This window comes from Epithele typhae (assembly GCF_022376455.1).
Source record: "Epithele typhae strain CBS 203.58 chromosome Unknown BXZ73scaffold_8, whole genome shotgun sequence".
NCBI lineage: Eukaryota > Fungi > Basidiomycota > Agaricomycetes > Polyporales > Epitheliaceae > Epithele > Epithele typhae.
Genome location: NW_025954199.1, coordinates 102,771 through 119,655, shown reverse-complemented (window position 1 = coordinate 119,655; position 16,885 = coordinate 102,771). Strand labels below are relative to the sequence as shown.

Here is a 16,885-nt window from a genome sequence, read left to right as displayed (position 1 = left end):
CAATGAATAGGGCCTCTCGTCCAATTCGAAGTCAGCGGCGCTGAGACATGCCCAGCAAAATTTCGGGCTGCCTCAGCTGGGTCGCTGCGTTGCCTGCAGGTCGGAGCCATCGCGCCGTGCAGGAGCGCGTCCATCGATGGGGACGTCCCCGTGCGGGCACTCACGGCGCTCGACGTTCGATCGCCCCGCGCGCACATCCGACCCGGGCAAGCGACCCGCCCAGCGACGCACCGCCGAACACGATCGTGTGTCTCACCCACTGAGCGTGTGCAGGCCAGCAGGTAGTCAGTCGGCCTACGGCGCTCGTGGCTGCAGCTTGCGTTCCGTACTTGCCGCGACCCCCGCGCGACGCGTGCAGACAGCTCAGCCACATACTCGCCGCAGCGACGTGCGCGCCCCAAACCATGCGCGATCGCCGCGGCGTGCCGTTTTGCCATTGAGGGAAGCTTCTGAGCTTGCGGTGCGCACGCATCCGATCGTTGTGTGCGCTTTGTGGGGTCCGCACGGAGGGAGGCGCGCGTTCTGGCGGTGTCGCCTGCCTGCCTGCGCTCGTCGCCGGCCCGCGCGCCGCGACGGGTGACGTCGATGCAGCCGCACGGAGCCGTACGTGCAGCACGCGCACGTTGTGAACGTCGCAGCGCACGGGGGACGCACCGCACCACGTACACACCTACCGTACGTCTGCCCCCCACCGACTTTGCTCGCGCCGTTCCGGGCAGAGCCTGCGCCGCCCCGTGCGGTACTTAGGCTAAATCACCTTTAACTTTATCTCGCGCGCGCAAGGCCCAATGGGTTACAGCCACTGCCACAATCGCCGTGAATGCTCGCCCGAGGCCAGCGCGGGCCCATTTGATCCCCGGCCAGTCGGCGTGCGGACGGTACTAGCGAAGCGACTTCGACTTCGGACCCCGGCGCGCACGGTCGAGCTCCCCGGCGTCGCTCCCACGGCGAACCCGGCACCTGCACACGCACGCGCGGTGGGGGCTGCACGATCGAATAGATAGAGGGCGTTCATTCAGATTCGGATGAGGCTACAGGGGAGGCGCGGCGGGCCGCGGTGTCCGGGGCGAGTGGATACGGGATACAATGAGGCGGCGAAAGCGTGGGGCGGAAGCGCGTGCGGGGACGCGTATGGCGAGTGCGGGGCAGTAGAGTGCGAACAGCGACACGAGGCGACGGGGAGACGGGGCACGGCGAGCAGACGACGCAGGCGGCACGGTTCTGCCGCGAAGGTGGCACAGGCGCGTGAGTGACTGCACGGACGGAGATCGACGCGTGTGCGGGGGCCGCTCACCTGGAGTGGACGAGCGCAGGGGGCGACGCGCGAGCGCGCGCGTTCAGGCGGCGCCCTCCTCCGCGTCGTGCTCGTGCTCCGTCGCGCCGTCCTCGGGCCCGACCCAGGGTGTGGGGTCCTCGAGCATCTGGCGGAACTCGGCGTCGGTGATCTGCCGGAAGTAGATCGTGCCCGCGAGCCAGCCGCGGGAGAGCGTCTCGAGCTTGGGCAGGTTCGTCACGTCGCTCAGGTTCTTGAACGGGACCTCGGCGAGCGGCCAGCCCTCGATGCGGACGCGGTAGCGGCCGACGATGTCCTTCATGTACGCGCGGCGCGTCCAGCGCATCTGCGCGTGGATGTCGCCCGTGATCTCGCCTGTGGGAGGGAGCGCGCGGGGAAGGGTCAGCGGCGGTGGCGCGGGGCGCGCGATGGCGGCGGCGATGGCGGCGGCGGAGCGGTGGTACTCACATAGCTTCGTCTTGACGAGCTGGCGCAGCTGCGCACGGGCAGCGATCATGCGCTCCGAATACGACTGGCGGGGGTTGACCGGGAACTTGTGCATCGAGCTTTGCATGGTGGGCTGGGGAGGCGGGAGGAGAGGCGGGAGAGGCGGGCTGCGGACGAGCTTGCTGCTACGACGACGGGGATGAGAGAAAAAACAGAGAGTGGTGGCGGAGCCCGGAGCGGGATGCGGGTGCGGGTGCGAGATGCTGAGGGCGGCTGTGGCGGTCTCTCGAGCAGCGGACGCGAACTCTTATACGCCCGCGCACGGTTGTGTTCCAGCCTCTGGAGCTGGCCGGGCGCGTCCACCCCCCGTGGCCCTCGCGAGGCGGAGGGAGGCCACAGCCGAAGCTGATCACTGCGAGACACGTCCCCCTTCGCGGGGTCGGACGACAGAAAGTTTGCGCGCGGCCGTGGGCGTGTGCGCCCCGAGGGGCCGTCGTCGTGTGGATCGGGCAGGGGCCGGGCAGCAGTCCGTCTGCCTGTTTCGCGCGCGCACGCGCCCGCCGTCCTCCGCGCGCGGGAACGCGAGTGGCGTGAGGTCACCCGCGGTCCCCGCTCGCGCAGGCACACGCAGGCGGAGAGATCCCGGGCGGCGGAGCGCGCGTGCCCCTCGCGCTGCAGGCTGCAGCTGCCTTCGGCGGGGACAAGGCCGTCGCGCGCGAGGGGGCGCCATTGGCTCGCGGCGCCAAGTCGTGGGGGAGCCCTGGCTGTGGCCTGCACGCATGCCCGAACGAGCGCGCGGAGAGGCGCGACGCAGTGGATCCGGTAGCCGTTTAGGTTCATCCAGGGCACAGTGGACCTGGTAGCCGTTTAGGTTCATCCAGGGCAAACACGCTCGTGGGCTCTGCGCCGACCAGCATCTGATAAGCGGCGGAGAGGGCCATTGCTTGCTTCCTTGATACCGTCCCCAGAGCCGTCCGAGATTGGGATCGGATGCGAGGGCGGCCACGGGCCACGCCGTGGAGATGACCTCGAGCTGTCTCGAAATTTGCACATGTTGATCCTCCTCGCACCGCACTGCGAGCCCATTCTATCCGCGAACGGCTCGGGGCTGCCGGCACGTCCTCCCGCACCGGCCGTGGTCCGGGCTGCCAGGGCTGCAGAGCCGTGAGCCTGAGCCACGTTCATCGCCGGCGAGGGTGGCGGGTGGTGGGCAGGTGGAGCGGGCGAGAACGACCGCCGTCGAGCAGCCCCTCTAAGAGAGCAATCAGGGTTGGGACGGTATGGGATGATGACATAGTACTGAGCCCGACGCACCGCTGTCCCGCTGTGCAGCACGAGGGCCCGATCTCAATATGGCCCGCACCGCCTTGTCCTGCCGGCGGACGAGAGGGGCGCCGTGGTTGTGCTGCATGCTCTCGACACGCACGGTTCAAGCTCCGCAAAGATCAGCGGGTCGGCGTGAGGCTTGAGCTTGAGCCGTTCTCCCGCGTACCTGCGAGGTGGATCTCGGACGCTTTCCATCTGATGTCGGACAGGTACTATCGCCAGCTGTGGGCACGGTGAGAGGCATATGAGCATCCGACGGGGAGAGCAGCTTGTTCACCCGGAGAAAGTGCTCGGTGATTGAGCCCATTCGTGTCCGCAGGCGGCTGTCGGCCCCATTCATCCGGTGAGCCTATTCGACTGAGAAGCGTGAGGCAGATCGCCCAACACGTAAACACGGAACTGAACGCGCGAGCAGGGTCGCATTCATCGGCCTCGTCACCGTTGCGTATGGGCAGTCGACGTCTGTCGGGGAACTGCACACGCCCCGACGAGAAGCGAGCTCGGGGGCACAATCACCGGTAGTCCTGGAATGTCCGATAGATTATAACATACACACCGACACGAAACTGCACCCACAGAAGGAGCTAATCACAAACCCAAATGCCACGCGCCCGCCCTGCTAAAGCTCATCCGTCGCGTGCTTCGAGTGCGTTCCTTCCGCCGGTGCAGGGGCCTCCGCGTCGCCGACAGGTGCGGGAACGGGCACTTCGTCTTCCTCCACTTCCCTCTTCTCAGCGTCGGGTGCCGACGTCTCGGCGGCAGCCTCTTCACCCGCAGCGGGCGTCTTCGGATGGCCGGTGGGCTCGGCCTTGAAGGCGACCTGGGCGTCGTCCGTCTTCGCCATCTTCGCCTTCTTGCGCTCAGCCTCCTCAGCCTCTTGTGAGTGCTTCATAATCTTGCGAATCATGTCCTCGTTGCCCTCCGCGTGAGCTTCGGCGTCGCCCTCCTTCCCCTCCGTCTTCTTCTTTGGCATACCGCCGCCCATCATGCCCGGGTAGCCGTTCTTCTCGTGGTAGTCCGCACCCGCGCCGTTCTTGATGGCCTCCTCGAAGTCGATGAGGTCAGTGAAGCCACCGTGGGCGAGCGCGATGCGTTGCGCCTCCTGCAAGCGCTCGATCTCCAGGTCCTTCTCGTCCGGCACGAACTCTTCCTCCGCGGCAGCGGCGTTCACGAGCTTGAGATCCGCGGTGCCATCGAGGACGGAGTCGAAGAATTTGGAGAGCGAGTCGTGCTTCTGGATGCCTGTGGGCGGAGGGCAGACGCGCGACGGGTCAACGGACGAGTCGGGGAGCAAAGCGACTGCGGCGCTCACCTTCATAGAGGACGAAGTCGCTCGAGCCGGGAGGATAGACAAGCACCTTCGACGACTTCGGCTCGCCCTTCTCCAGGCCCATCTTCACAGAGCTCTTCCCACGGCGATCTCGGTGAACGGAAAACTTGATCTGACCCTTGTACTTGTTCCCGAGGGTCTGCCACAGAAGAGGTATATGCTTCGCCTGGTTGAGCAAGAGCGCGCGGGGCTCGGCCTTGTTCTGCGCAGCGAGATCGGGTGAGATCGGGCGAGGAAGGCGGGAGGTTACGGGAGAAGAGCCAGCACTACGGACGTACATACCTCTTCGATCCAGGCAGGGACGTCCTCGAGTTGATAGATCTTCTTCACATTATGCGGGATGTTACGGCTAGCGAAGTAGTAGAAGGCGCTTGCGGTCCGCGAAGGCCCGTCGAAGTCGATAGGCTTGGACTTTCCGCCCCGGGGGAACAACTGTTACAGAACCGGCGGGGAAGCAGCGAGCGCAGCGGGGTAAGCAATGTCGGCAGACGCGGAGGGTGTTTCAGAACATGCCTTGACGGTGGGGAAACCTTGCACGCCTTGAGTCGCACATAGCTGTTTGTTGCTCTGCTTGTCACAGTCGACGGCGTAAAAGGGGATCATGGGGTACACTCCGAGCGCAGCCTTGCTGTATTCAGGCGCCATGCGTTGGCAGTGCTGTGAGATGAGCACGTTATGGACGGAAAACACGCATATAGTGAACCGTGCGACGCACGCCACACCAGGGCGCCACAAAAGCGACGATTGAGGTTTCCTAATGAAAGCGGGCATATATGAGCGAGCATGTTCCTGAACGCAGACCGATTCACGAAGGCGCGTGTGTGCGCTGATGCCGCCACAAGACCTCATAAACGCAATGACGCAATTCCAGGCGCATGAAATGAGGTGTGGGTGCACATGCAAGGACCGCCATGACGTCGGAGCCTCGCGGAGGGGAGAGAAGGCCGCAAAGTGAACACGCACGTTTGCCTTCATGGCAGCTTTGAAGCTCTTCGCGTCGAGCATCTTGACGAGCGTGTCTTTGGGGAAAATTGCGGCCGATGCCAATGAAGGGATCAGCGCCGCAGCGGCGATCCAGAGGTGCAGCTGCATGTTGGTGCGGGTCTATGCCGGGCGGATGGAACGCGAAGCGTCGGAAGCGGGCAGCGGGGTAGTGGGGAAAGCGGGGGAGAAGCTAGAAGGCCGGGTTGCTGAGCGAGCAGAACGCGTCGCGCCCTTATACGACCGGGGCGGGGTGCGTGGGGAAGAGTTCGGGGGGTGACGTGGCGGAACGACAGCGGGCGAGTTCCCACCACGGACCCGGAGGAGACAGCGCTGCCGACCCGCCGACCAGTGTCCAACACGATGGGCGTACTCACGAAACACTGTGCATGCTACTGAGAGAGGGCGGAGGACAGCATCGCGGCGCCAGCCTGCTGCCAACCCGCGACGAGGTCCTCACGCTCCCGACGGCCGTGGCCTTCGCGCTCTCACGCACCGCGCCTGGTCGCGTCCATGTCCTCTTGCGCTCCTCCCCCTCTCGCCCTCTGCCATGTGCCCCGGCCACTCCACGCACTCCGTCTTCCCACCTCCCTGCTTCCGCTCTCAGCTCCCTCTTGCGTCCTCCCAGCAATATATATATGCGCCCAAGTCATCGCCAATCCACCTAGCGCCCCGGCGCCCCTTGAACATCCAGATATCTCTCCATTCCCCGCACGTGTTCTGCCATGTCGGCCTCATGTCGCGCGCGAGGTCCACATCACGCCCTCGCATATAAGCCAGCCGAGGATGTCTGAGCACGTTTCCGCTCTCCATTATCGCCTCCACCGCTCGCCGCTCTCAGCGCAAGTCCTCTCCCCATCTCATCCACGCGTACCGCACACAGCACTAGCAAGCAATCACCCACTACAATGATCCCCTTCTTCGCTGCCGCCGTGGCCACAGTGTCCGCCGCGGTCGGATACAACGTCTCGCGCAGACGCGGACGGAGCACTACCAACAGGCAAGTCCTTCCCCAAATCCCTCCGCCCCAACCCATCAGCTGAGCCCAAGCTCCGCCGTCGCGCCTCACTATATGCGCCTCCGCCGCGTTCGCCCGCGCATATAGCAACTCCAGCGCGGCCTCACGTTCAAGCCGCATCCCATTCTTCAAGTTCCACCGCCGCAACAGCACCGGCAGCGCGCGCTCCGCCGCCTCGGAGACCCAGAGCGTCCAGAGCGACTCCCCGAGCGACTCCACCGACGACGGTGCGAGCGCGAGCGCGGGCCCGCCCGCGCAATGCACGCCCGAGCAGCGCGACGCGCGTGCGTTCGAAGCCCCGGAAGCCGAAAGCGTGAGCATCTTCCGCCTCTGACCTGCACCCGCGTGCCCGCCGCCCCCCGCGTTATCTTTCGACACGCAACGCGCTCGCCGCCCCCTCCGCGCCCGACTCGAGCCCCTCTGCAGCGGTTGCGGGGATCGGTCCGAGCGCCCGAGGTCCGTCCGCAGCGTCCGTTCGCCTCCCGACCCTCTCGCCCGCCCGCTCGTCGCTTCAACGGCACGATCCGTCAAGGCCATATGTTAATCCCAGCTGTGTCTGGTGCAGGTTTCCGACGAAGTCGAGGATGGGTCGCTGAAGCGCAAACGAGGTTCGGCCCCGCCCGTCGCGGTGAGTAGCGAGCACGGTTTCAGCATGCTGTTATCTATAGCGGTGGCTCATGATCCGTCCGTCTACAGAATTTGAACTCGGACAACCCGCCCATGAAGCGGCGCAGGACTCCGTCCGCGGGCCAGAGGATGGATGAGTGTGCAGAGGGTGATGGGAAGATCGAAGAGACCATGCCCCAGCCGCAGTTGTCTAGCCAGCCGGCCCGGAGTGCTATCTCGGAAGCTCCTGCTGCCCCGGACGCTGTCAAGGTGGAGGACAAGGCAGTAGCGCTGGACACTGTCATCGTCAAGGTATGCGAAGCACGCTCATAATACTCTTGCTCCTCGTGGCTGAGACAATTGCGCTAGTCAACTGTTGAGGAGACGAAGTCTGAAGTCCTCGCTCTGCCCAGTCCACCATCAACCCCTCAGCCCCAGTCCACGCAGGTCGTGAAGTCACCTCTCTACACCCATACCCCGTCCACTTTGTGGCACGCTACCTCCACGCCCCTTGTCGCTGTACGTCGGGCTCACTCGGAGACTGCCCGGGTGTAGAACTTACTCCCTTCTGCAGGCCAAGCCCTCCAAGGCGTTCTCTGCGTTCTCTGGACAGTCTTCGGCTTTCGCAGTCTCGTCCTTCGCTTCGGCCAAGGCTCCTGCCTGGTCCGCAACTCGTGACTCTAACTCCGTGTTCGCGCCGGCCGCAGGGACGGCCCTCGCTTTCGGCTCCCCCGGTGAGGAGCCAGCTGCGCCCGTCGCCAGCACTCTCCCCATCGTGACGGGAGAAGAAGATGAGGAATTGGAGACGGAGCTGAAGGGTGTGAAGGTCTTCATCAAGCGGGGAAACCGCGATTTCTGCGAGGGCATCCTCGGGAATGCTAAGCTCCTTAAACACAAGGTTTCCGGTCAACAGAGGATACGTGCGTTATATCCCTCTTAAAGCTGTCTCTGACCTTGACCAACCCGATGTCATAGTATTCCGCCGAGAGCCCGTGTGGAAGGTCACCATGTCCGTGCGGCTGCGCCCGGCTGTGCGTTGCTCGTTCGAGGAGGTGCAGGGTGCGCTGCGCGTGGCCCTGAAGGAGCCTATCGAGGGCACTCAGGAGGAACAGTTTGTGATCTATGTTCTTAGGGTATGTGACGATGAAGTCTGCCCTTGTTACGCGAGAGGCTGACTTTCCTATTTTGACCAGAGAGGCAAGGCATCCCGCAACGACTTCGCCGACTTTGCGCAGGCAATCATCGAGAACTCGCGGACGCTGGAGCAGTCTCCTTCGGCCGCCTGAGCCGAACCGACTGAGACTCTTCGGCCTTTGGACTGGGAGCCGCCCTTGCCGTGCTGCTCGGAGATATGTAGAGAAGGGCCGCATCCCTTCACGGTCGCCGTTTCGTGCTTCTTACTTACGTTACGTCCACAATGACCTGTCACGACACCGCACTGCGCCAGCCGCAGCGGCACCCGACCGTAAATTATTTAGCAATGTACTCTTCCTGTATGTGACCCGGCGTTAAAAACTGCCCAACTATCACAGAAGCTCCGCCAGTCCTTGTGCCGCATTCACCCGGCGTCTGCCCGAGCATGCATTGACATCGCCCGCGTTGCTGCCGCGCGGGGCTAAAGCGCTGACACACCGTGGCTCTCCGTATTGATCTTTCCCTCCAGATGTTCCCCGCGGGCAATGGCACCCTAGGGACGAAACCGGCGCGCGACCCCGACCTCTCGCCGCAACACACAATTAGCATTCGCGCAATACATACACTAGACTCTTCGCGATGTTCGTCTTGGGGCGGGCGACATTGCACTGGTCCGCGCGAATACTTCGAACGGGCCTGGTGCGAGGCGCGAGACAATTAGGTGGGAGCGCACGCGGGCGCGACTTCGCCGCGCGCCCTCTCTGGGGTAGGTGAATGGAAGCGGGACCAGTCACGGGTGGTTCGCAGCGCACAGGCCCTTATTGTGTTTGCAGCCTGTGGTGTGCACGCCTGCTGTGGCCAAAACGGCAGGCGTTGTACTTTGGAGCCCTGACCCCAGACACTGCTATATACACGCGGCGGCAGAGGAGGCGCGCAAGACAATAGAGGCGTCTATTGCGTGACGGCACCACTTCCGGGGTCCCGGCATTGTCCGCGTCCGGTTTGTTTGGCTGTGGGCGAGATAGACGCCGGCCGTGTTTATAGCCGGATGTTGACCTCGGCAAGCGACAGCAATTGTCCCTCGCGAGGGCTACGCGGACGACTTTTGTCCGCTCCTCCGTCATAAGGGCCTCTCTGCCTGCACTGGACAGCATCACCAGCTAGTCTAGTGTTCCCCCCATCAGCCTCGCCTCGCAACCCTCAGCTCGCTCGCCTTTACCCCCAGGACCCGCGCCCAGCGTCCTTCTGTAGCCCTACCCAGCAACTCGCCTTCGTCTTCTACGCTCGCCTCATTTCCGCGCAACCGCACGAACCGGCATATATCAGACCCGTGTCACGTCTTGTTTCGTTTTTGGTGAGCATCCACCGCATATCGCCTCCCATGTGGACACGCGCTGACACGAGGCCCGATGTGTGCAGACGCCTCCAAGCCACACTTAACGCTCGCACATAACTTCATGTCTACCCTCTACACGACCACTTACCCCAACACCCAACTCGCTCAAGTACAGCCAGCCCAGCGTCCCGCCTACGCCTTCCTCGCATACCCGCCCCCGCAGAAGAAGCGTCCCACTCAGCCTCTGCCTTCGCCCCCGGCCCCCAAGCGCGTGCCCTGCTCTCAGCCTTACCCCCGTCGTCGCTCCGCGTCCTCTTCCGCCATCTCCACCTGGGTTAGCGCAGTCCAACCGGGCTCCCCCGCCCCCTGCTCCCCGCGCCGCCGCTCGTCCATCTCAAGTCCCCGCCGCTCCTCGTACGGCTCCAGCCTTTCCCGCCGCCCGTCCGTGTCCAGCACCCCGCGCTCGGCCACCTTCCTCGCCCTGAGCGCGGCCGGCTCGCCCACGCGCCAGGTGATCACCCCCAACACCGCGTCGGACTTCAAGCCGGACCTCACGCCTGCGGCTATACCTCCGTCTTCGTCCACTGCCCGGACACCCCGCTCTCCGCGACCATCCCGCTCGCGTTCGCCCCGGGCAAGGTCCGCCCGCCGCCCACCTTCACCGCGCGCCCCCGAGCCCGACGAAGCAGCAGCCCGCCCGCGGCCTCAAGCACTTCCGCTCCCTCACTGCCTTGAAGACCGCCCGCCGCGCCCGCTCCAAGTCCGGCACTATGCAGCGCCCGCCGTCTTCCCCGCTCAAGTCCCCCACGCACCACGCCAGCAGGGCCGCCAGCCGCGCACAGGCGCGCGAAGCCGTGAGCGCGTCGAAGAAGTCGAAGTACGCCAAGTTCCGCCCGCCGCCGCTCGCGACGGAGCTCGCGCTCGCGCAGCTCGCCGACGGCGGTCCATCGAGGATCACATCCGGCGCTTCGCCGAGGCGCAGGCCAAGGCGGCGGCGCACACGCGGGCCGGACGGCCGCCTCGTCGGCGTCGCGGACGTCTACCGCGACGGCGCGGGCGGCGTGTGGCGCGACCAGGACGAGGAGTGGGAGTACGCGCACCTCCTCGGCGGCGACGAGGAGTGGTGCGAGTCTGAGGCGTCGTGGGTCCGCTTCGGCTCGTCCCCGTGAAGCCGCGCGCAACGCCCTCCTCGCGCTCCCGCCGCGCAAGCACTCCGCCGCAAGCGCGGACTCGGACGACCGCCGTGGATCCGTGTCCAGCGCGGACTCGGACCTCGATCCGCGCTACGCGATGCAGGCGGAAGACGAAGGCCGGGACGACCTCGCCGCGTTCGGGAGCGCGCTCGCGCCCGCGTGCGCGCGCCGCCCGGGCATGTCCGTGCTCGCGATCCCCGCGCGCACGCGCCGCACCGCCCCGCACCTCCGCAAGCCCGAGTTCCTCCTCGACGCGTTCCCCGTCCCCGTGGACGAGAGGGAGAAGCAGGCGAGGCACCGCCACCGTCCCGCCCCGCTCACCCTCGCGCCCCCAAGCCCGCGTTCAAGTGCCCGACGAACCCGCTCGACCCGCTTAAGGTCCGCGGGGACTTCATCGCGTCGTCCTTCCGCCCCGCACCCGCGCCCTCGGCTGCGCCCGCACCTGCACCGACGTCGATGCGCAGGGCGCCGGAGCCGATGGCGGTCGTTCCCCGTCGCCACGCGAGGCTAGCTCGAAGAAAACGTCTGGCAAGATTGGCATGCGCGGGCTCTTCCGCGCCATGGGTGGCAAGAAAGGCGACCTCTGAGCCGGTCTTGCTCTTGCGCCCCACGATTTAGAGCCGCGAGACGCCGCAGGCTGACTTGACCCTCGGTGCCCCTCGCGAGGTATACTGGATATTGCCTCCGCTCTGCATAGAAGCACTCCCACGACTTCTCACGTACAAGCTTCATTCTCACGTTCACATTCACGTTCTATGTTCTTCGCTTTTCTCTTCTTGCACATCATCGTCCTCTCGACTGCACTCCCATCTGTATCCATGCGGTTAATCCGGCTGTATTCTCTGTAACTTACCACACGTTGGGCCTTGTAGCACTATAATATACTCCGCATCCCCTGCGGCTTATCCTTTCATTTGCCCATGTGCCTCCACACGACCTGAACAATCCACGAACCAGGACTCCGACATACACGGAAAGCGCGGGCCGCGCAGCCGGCGCCCAAACATGGCCAACGTGCGGGTCTCGTGCGACGCGTCTCTGCACGCGTCTCACACCACCCTTCCAAGTTCGCTCCCCCCGCCACCCCGGCTCCCTCGCATCCGACAGGCGCAAGACCACCCGTCCATCATGGCCGTCGACATGGACGCGGTCAAGGAGACCACCCTCGGCCTGATCGCCCAGATATTCGCGGCTGGGGAGCTCGAGTGCGTGCCCCATCTGAAATCCACATACGTGCGCGTCAGCCCAGCTGCGGCGCGTACGCGCCCGTGGCGGCGGGATGTATACGGAGGAGTCTGTGCAGCCAGAGCTGACGCGCCCGGTAGACAGCACACGAAGAAGACATGCGGCGGCTCGTCGAGGAGAAGATGGGCTTCGACGAGGGCGCGCTCGACGTGCCGGAGCACAAGGCGGCCGTCTCCGCGCTCATCACGGAGGGCATCGTGAGCGGCGCGGTCTGTGCTCTCGTGTGTACCGGTGCTGAGGTGCTGTTCTACGCAGCAGAAGCATGTGGAGCAGGAGACGAAGAGGAAGAGCCGAAGGCAAAGGACAAGAACAAGGCGAAGGCGAAGCAGACCAAGCCAAATGCTGAGAAGCCTGCCAGAGTCAAGGCGGCCGCGAAGGCCAAAGCTAAGGAGAAGGAGAAGGAGAATGGGGCACGAAGGCAAGAAGCGGTCTGCGGTGAGTCTGTCCTTCACTCCTGCGTGTCCCGCCACCCTCAGTCGGTATTGCCGTGGACATCGGGTAGTCCGTTATCAATTCCGAGGACGAAGACGATGCCGTGGAGGACAACAAATCCAAATCCAAATCCAAATCCAAAGCGTCTCCCAAGGCAAAGCGAAGGCGGCACCGAAGGCGAGCTCGAAGCAAAGCGGCGCGTCGTGAGCGAATCGGAGGTACGCTGCTAGGACCCGCAGGCTCCGGCCGCCGTGCTCATGTTTTGGTAGGACTCTGGCGCAGATGAACCTTCTGAACCACCCGCGAAGCGACAGAAGACCGCATCACCGGAGCCCATCCTCGCAAAAGGAAATGAGATGTAGCCATGGCTGAACCTGCCGAGGACGCTAAGTCGGCGCGCAAAGACGTGCGTGCTTCGTAGCGTTCACTTCTGCTTCTGTGCGCACGTTCATCGGGGACGCGAACGTGTAGGCGAGCGATTCGGAGATGTCGGTGCTGGAGGACGAGCCAGAGCCTGTCCGCAAGCACAAGTCTAGGAAGAGCGAGGCGAGGTGTGTTCGGGCTCTGGGTCCGTATATGCGTCGGAAGCTCATCCTTATTGCTTCCGGACAGGGTCCTTCGAGGACGAAGGTCCGTACATGCGCTCGGCTACGGTCGGGAGCGCCAGACTAATTGGTGCGGTGCGCAGGCTGAGAAGGCAACGAAGGGCAGGAAACGGAAAGAGCCTGCGAAGGAGTTATCGAAGGACGAGGAGGCGATCAAGCGGCTCAAGGTGTGCTTCGCCTTGTGGTCTCTTGTGGCTGGACTCGCGCTGACGGCGCGTATAGTCGTTTGTCGTGGCGTGCGGGTGCGCAAAGTCTGGTCGAAGGAGCTCAAGGGCCTCGACAAGCCGTCCGAGCAGATCCGTCATCTCCGCAAGATGCTCATGGACCTGGGCATGAAAGGCGGATGAGTCTGGAGCAGGCCAAGGCATCCGGGAGAAGAGGGAATTCCAGCAAGAGCTTGGTCGTCCTCCTTGATTGCTCCAAGGCCGCAATACTGACAGCGCCGCAGAGGATGTGACCGAGTTCGCACCAAGATGAAGGCAACCGAACGCCGCCGGTCCAAGGCAGACGAGGATGATGATGACCTTTGGTCAGATGCGGACGTGAAGCGGAAGCCTCGGCTGACCACAACGCAGAGTATCAATGCATTCCTCGGCGACGAGAGCGACTAGCTGCGTGTAAAACTATATCCGGGGATTATTTGCTGTCCTCTAAGTTACTGTATATCCGTGGTGTCTTTGCTATCCATCGTTGTGCATGTTCGTAGGTGCTACTTCTTCCACGGCCGCATGCCTCGCCGTCTTCGTGTGGATGTCGCATGACAGGTGGAGGATAATTCTTGCAAATTCAAACCGAAATTATTCGGCTAGTTACATGCGGCAATTCCCTCGCGTCCCGTCTTCCTCTACTACCTTGCGAAGGCCTGTGATTTTTGTGGCCTGCACATTGCCCATCTAGTCAACGCTGCGGCTTCTTCGCAGTGCTCGCCTTTCGGAGCAGCATGGTTCGGTGCTTTTGGGTCATATTCCGTTTGCAGATGTGACCGTTACAGTGTGACTAGCGACTAGTAAGCTATGGAAGTGGCCTCTGAGCGGCAAGAACCATAGCTGTCCGTCTCGTCCTCGTCAATGAAATCTCCGCAGATCGCACACCCCCGGTGTTTCGCGCCGTTGTATGGCCCAACGTCCCCGCACAGGCGTCCAAAACCTCGATCTCCAGCTTCGCGCGGAATCTGGGACGGCCGCTTCTTTGTCGGGCATAACGTAGATATTTTGCATGCATCGTCGTCGAAAAAGCGGATAGAACGAGACATGAGGTGCTTTTACAAGGAAACTGGATGGATGTGTATGGTGGGGCGCTGCTTGGACGATCACCCGACGGCGAGGGTCCGTCTTCCCGGGCAGAGGAAAGTTCGAGGGGAGCTCATAGCTCGGCGGCCTGGCGCACCTTGCACATGAGGTACGTGCTCTGGAACGGACCACGGCCAATGGCGAGCGGAGTGTCGAGACCTTCGGAAGCTAGCCCCTCGCCGTCTCTTCGCCCGGTACGTCAGGTGCAGCCGTGAATGTGAGCTCCAATGTCGCCCGGGAAGCCTTCGTGCGTGCGCCAGCGTGTAGGGCGGAAGAGCGGTCGAAGTACGTACGCGCAAAAGAGACCGTCAATCCCCTCCTCCTCTTCCCTCGACTCGGCATGCAGATCCAAGTCACAGTCGACATGGACACGGGTGCGGAGGAATTCTTGGCTTGACCTGCGGCTTCTTCTGTGCACATTGCTGCCCTAGGCCCCCTCGCACGGCCCACACGTCGCGCTCCACATGGTTGCGCGGTGGGCGCGAGGCATGCAGGCTGAGGGCAGAGAAGACGACAATGGAGAAGGATTTGCTCCGATCGATGGTATGGATAGGGCGTCGCCGCGGGGAGAACGTCGAGGAATCCGGACCATCCAGAGACACGATGGGAGTCGGGTGATGTTGCAGTAGTACCAGGACTCGGGGTGGGGGGAGAGAGCAGCTCCGGACGGCGGGAGGAGTTACCATAACCGGAGGGTCGGAAAATGGAGCGGCTGCAACGAGCAAGGACGACGCTCGCCGGCTTGTTCTCCTCCCCTCAGTACAACCTCAGTTTCGTCTTGATCTCCCAGCGCGATTTCCTCGTCCCAATGTCGCCTGCTGCAAATGTATCAAAGACCGATGCCGGGTGAACAGAGTGCTCAAGATTTGCTGACATTGTATGGACCCTGACTCGAAGTGACCCCGCCGACGCCGGTCGGCCACGCCCAGCAAACGGACTCGCTCCTATCGCCTTTACCGCAATAACGTCTCCACGGCGGTCGGCGACTCCAAGCAAGACGACACGCGCGAGACGGTGTCGACGACGCGTCACACACTGATGAATGGCCGTATGAGACCATGGCAGACAGCAACAAGACTCGATAACTTACTCATGCATTTTTATCTGCTCGAGGGACAGCGGGGTGCGTCTTCCCACTCGAAACCAATTCATGTTAATCAGTTGACTTTGCTCGTGCATTATCTTCTCGTTCATTCGTTGCTGCTCGTTGCTGCTGCTACTTGCAATGTGAACACATGCGCGTCCGACCAATATATAAACGCGACGCCAAAGCTTTATGCAGTGATATCTGCACTGTGGTGGAAGACACTGGTAGAGGTACGTGTCATATCGAGTTTCCCTAAATGTTTATTCGGATACCTCCGATGTCCCCATGTCTGGCGACACATCCCTGGAAGGGGATGGGCGGAGAAGAAGGGCGTCATGGTTTGAAAGTGAGAACGACTTAGCTCACGTCTTGTCTCTTCCGAGTACCCCCAACCATTCCGCGACGATTTTATGCAGCGATATTTGCACTGCGGCGGAAGGCAGCGGAGGTACGTGTCATATCGATTCTCCCTAAACGTTTCCTTGGATACCTCCGACGTCCCCATGTCTGGTGTTACGTCTCTGGAAGGAGATGGGCAGAGAAGAAGGGCGTCATGGTTTGAAAGTGCGAACCACTTAGCTGTCGAATACCTCCAACCTTCCCGCGTTCTTCCCTTCAGAACTACAGAGCATGCCGAGAGGAAACCCAGACGACGATCCCAATTTTAATGTCAGGTGGGTCGAATTACAGCTGTCGGAGGATGCGCCGAGATGTGTCGATGACACTGTCATCGTCGAGAGAAGGAGGACTGAGAGCGGGGCCGTTGACACGCACCGTTGCTTCTTTGGTTTGACAGACAACCCCGCGCACAGCTCCCTCGTTGAAAGAATAGTGATGCTTTGGATATCGAAACATAGGTGAATCGTAACCCTCCAGTCCAGGTCCCCATATCGTAATTTCGAGCTGAGCAGCGCACCTTTTTTCCGTCCTACAGAACTGCGGTAAAGTCGCGCGCTCGCGTTGGTACGTCTGATTCCTTTTGTGGGTACCGTGCAGAGTAAGCTTGAGAGGGAATGGCCGCTCGACAAGGAACGGCTGCTCGACGAGGGTGGGGGTCTACAAGATGATGAGAGAGGCGTCACTGGCGCACCCCGCCTTGGTCACCGTACCCTGCTCGGGCCCACGATGACGTCGGTTGACTTCGGGTCTCATGAACACCCAACCCTCCTCTTCCACCCGCCGCCAGCCCTACGATCTCAGACCTCCCCTCCGTACACTCGCAGGCCTGAGAGAGCTGAGTTCTTCCCCCTTGGTTTCTGTTTCTGTCCAGGCGATGCTCCCCGGACCAGGAGCGACCTGCAGCGACTCGCGCGCAGGAGTAGTTCGAGCAGGGGGAACGCCCCTCTTTCAGGCTCTCCGCTGAGCACTCCGTCCCCCGCCGTCCCGTCATCTCCGTCCGCAATCGCTGTCCTCCAGGGCGGGGCGGAGCGCCTCGGCGTCGGGTCTTCCGATAAAGCGCAGGGGATTAAGATTTACTTAACGACAAATACCACACTTGTATTTAAACCGGCTTACCACGCTTCCCGCGCGTGGCCCAGCGTTCGGAGGACAAACGCGAATTGCGCTCCATCCCTCCACCGAAA

The 16,885-nt window shown here is 62.9% G+C and overlaps 6 protein-coding genes across 6 annotated transcripts; 4 read left to right on the top strand and 2 right to left on the bottom strand.

Annotated features, from left to right (window-relative positions):
- Nucleotides 1-1,337: 1,337 nt before the first annotated feature.
- Nucleotides 1,338-1,847, bottom strand: BXZ73DRAFT_98583 (uncharacterized protein; the record flags this gene model as incomplete). Its single annotated transcript, XM_048027735.1, has 1 exon — nucleotides 1,338-1,847. One exon carries the CDS (start codon nucleotides 1,845-1,847, stop codon nucleotides 1,338-1,340), a length of 510 nt encoding a protein of 169 aa, XP_047880602.1.
- A 1,818-nt stretch (nucleotides 1,848-3,665) lies between these two features.
- BXZ73DRAFT_88481 (uncharacterized protein) lies at nucleotides 3,666-5,468 on the bottom strand (the record flags this gene model as incomplete). Its single annotated transcript, XM_048024965.1, has 6 exons — nucleotides 3,666-4,288; nucleotides 4,359-4,578; nucleotides 4,659-4,808; nucleotides 4,890-5,033; nucleotides 5,092-5,130; nucleotides 5,340-5,468. The coding sequence occupies 6 exons, from the start codon at nucleotides 5,466-5,468 to the stop codon at nucleotides 3,666-3,668; spliced, it is 1,305 nt and encodes a 434-aa protein (XP_047880601.1).
- Nucleotides 5,469-6,265: 797 nt separating this feature from the next.
- Nucleotides 6,266-8,267, top strand: BXZ73DRAFT_98581 (uncharacterized protein; the record flags this gene model as incomplete). The annotated part of the gene is made up of 8 exons (XM_048027734.1): nucleotides 6,266-6,300; nucleotides 6,463-6,688; nucleotides 6,941-7,003; nucleotides 7,072-7,293; nucleotides 7,351-7,500; nucleotides 7,556-7,901; nucleotides 7,957-8,114; nucleotides 8,175-8,267. 8 exons carry the CDS (start codon nucleotides 6,266-6,268, stop codon nucleotides 8,265-8,267), a joined length of 1,293 nt encoding a protein of 430 aa, XP_047880600.1.
- A 1,305-nt stretch (nucleotides 8,268-9,572) lies between these two features.
- On the top strand, nucleotides 9,573-11,231 carry BXZ73DRAFT_98580 (uncharacterized protein; the record flags this gene model as incomplete). The annotated part of the gene is made up of 6 exons (XM_048027733.1): nucleotides 9,573-9,785; nucleotides 9,851-10,090; nucleotides 10,141-10,596; nucleotides 10,661-10,912; nucleotides 10,981-11,022; nucleotides 11,109-11,231. 6 exons carry the CDS (start codon nucleotides 9,573-9,575, stop codon nucleotides 11,229-11,231), a joined length of 1,326 nt encoding a protein of 441 aa, XP_047880599.1.
- Nucleotides 11,232-11,649: 418 nt separating this feature from the next.
- On the top strand, nucleotides 11,650-12,683 carry BXZ73DRAFT_98579 (uncharacterized protein; the record flags this gene model as incomplete). Its single annotated transcript, XM_048027732.1, has 4 exons — nucleotides 11,650-11,902; nucleotides 11,974-12,324; nucleotides 12,487-12,539; nucleotides 12,591-12,683. 4 exons carry the CDS (start codon nucleotides 11,650-11,652, stop codon nucleotides 12,681-12,683), a joined length of 750 nt encoding a protein of 249 aa, XP_047880598.1.
- Nucleotides 12,684-12,807: 124 nt separating this feature from the next.
- On the top strand, nucleotides 12,808-13,273 carry BXZ73DRAFT_98578 (uncharacterized protein; the record flags this gene model as incomplete). Its single annotated transcript, XM_048027731.1, has 2 exons — nucleotides 12,808-12,872; nucleotides 12,934-13,273. The coding sequence occupies 2 exons, from the start codon at nucleotides 12,808-12,810 to the stop codon at nucleotides 13,271-13,273; spliced, it is 405 nt and encodes a 134-aa protein (XP_047880597.1).
- Between the last annotated feature and the right edge of the window lie 3,612 nt (nucleotides 13,274-16,885).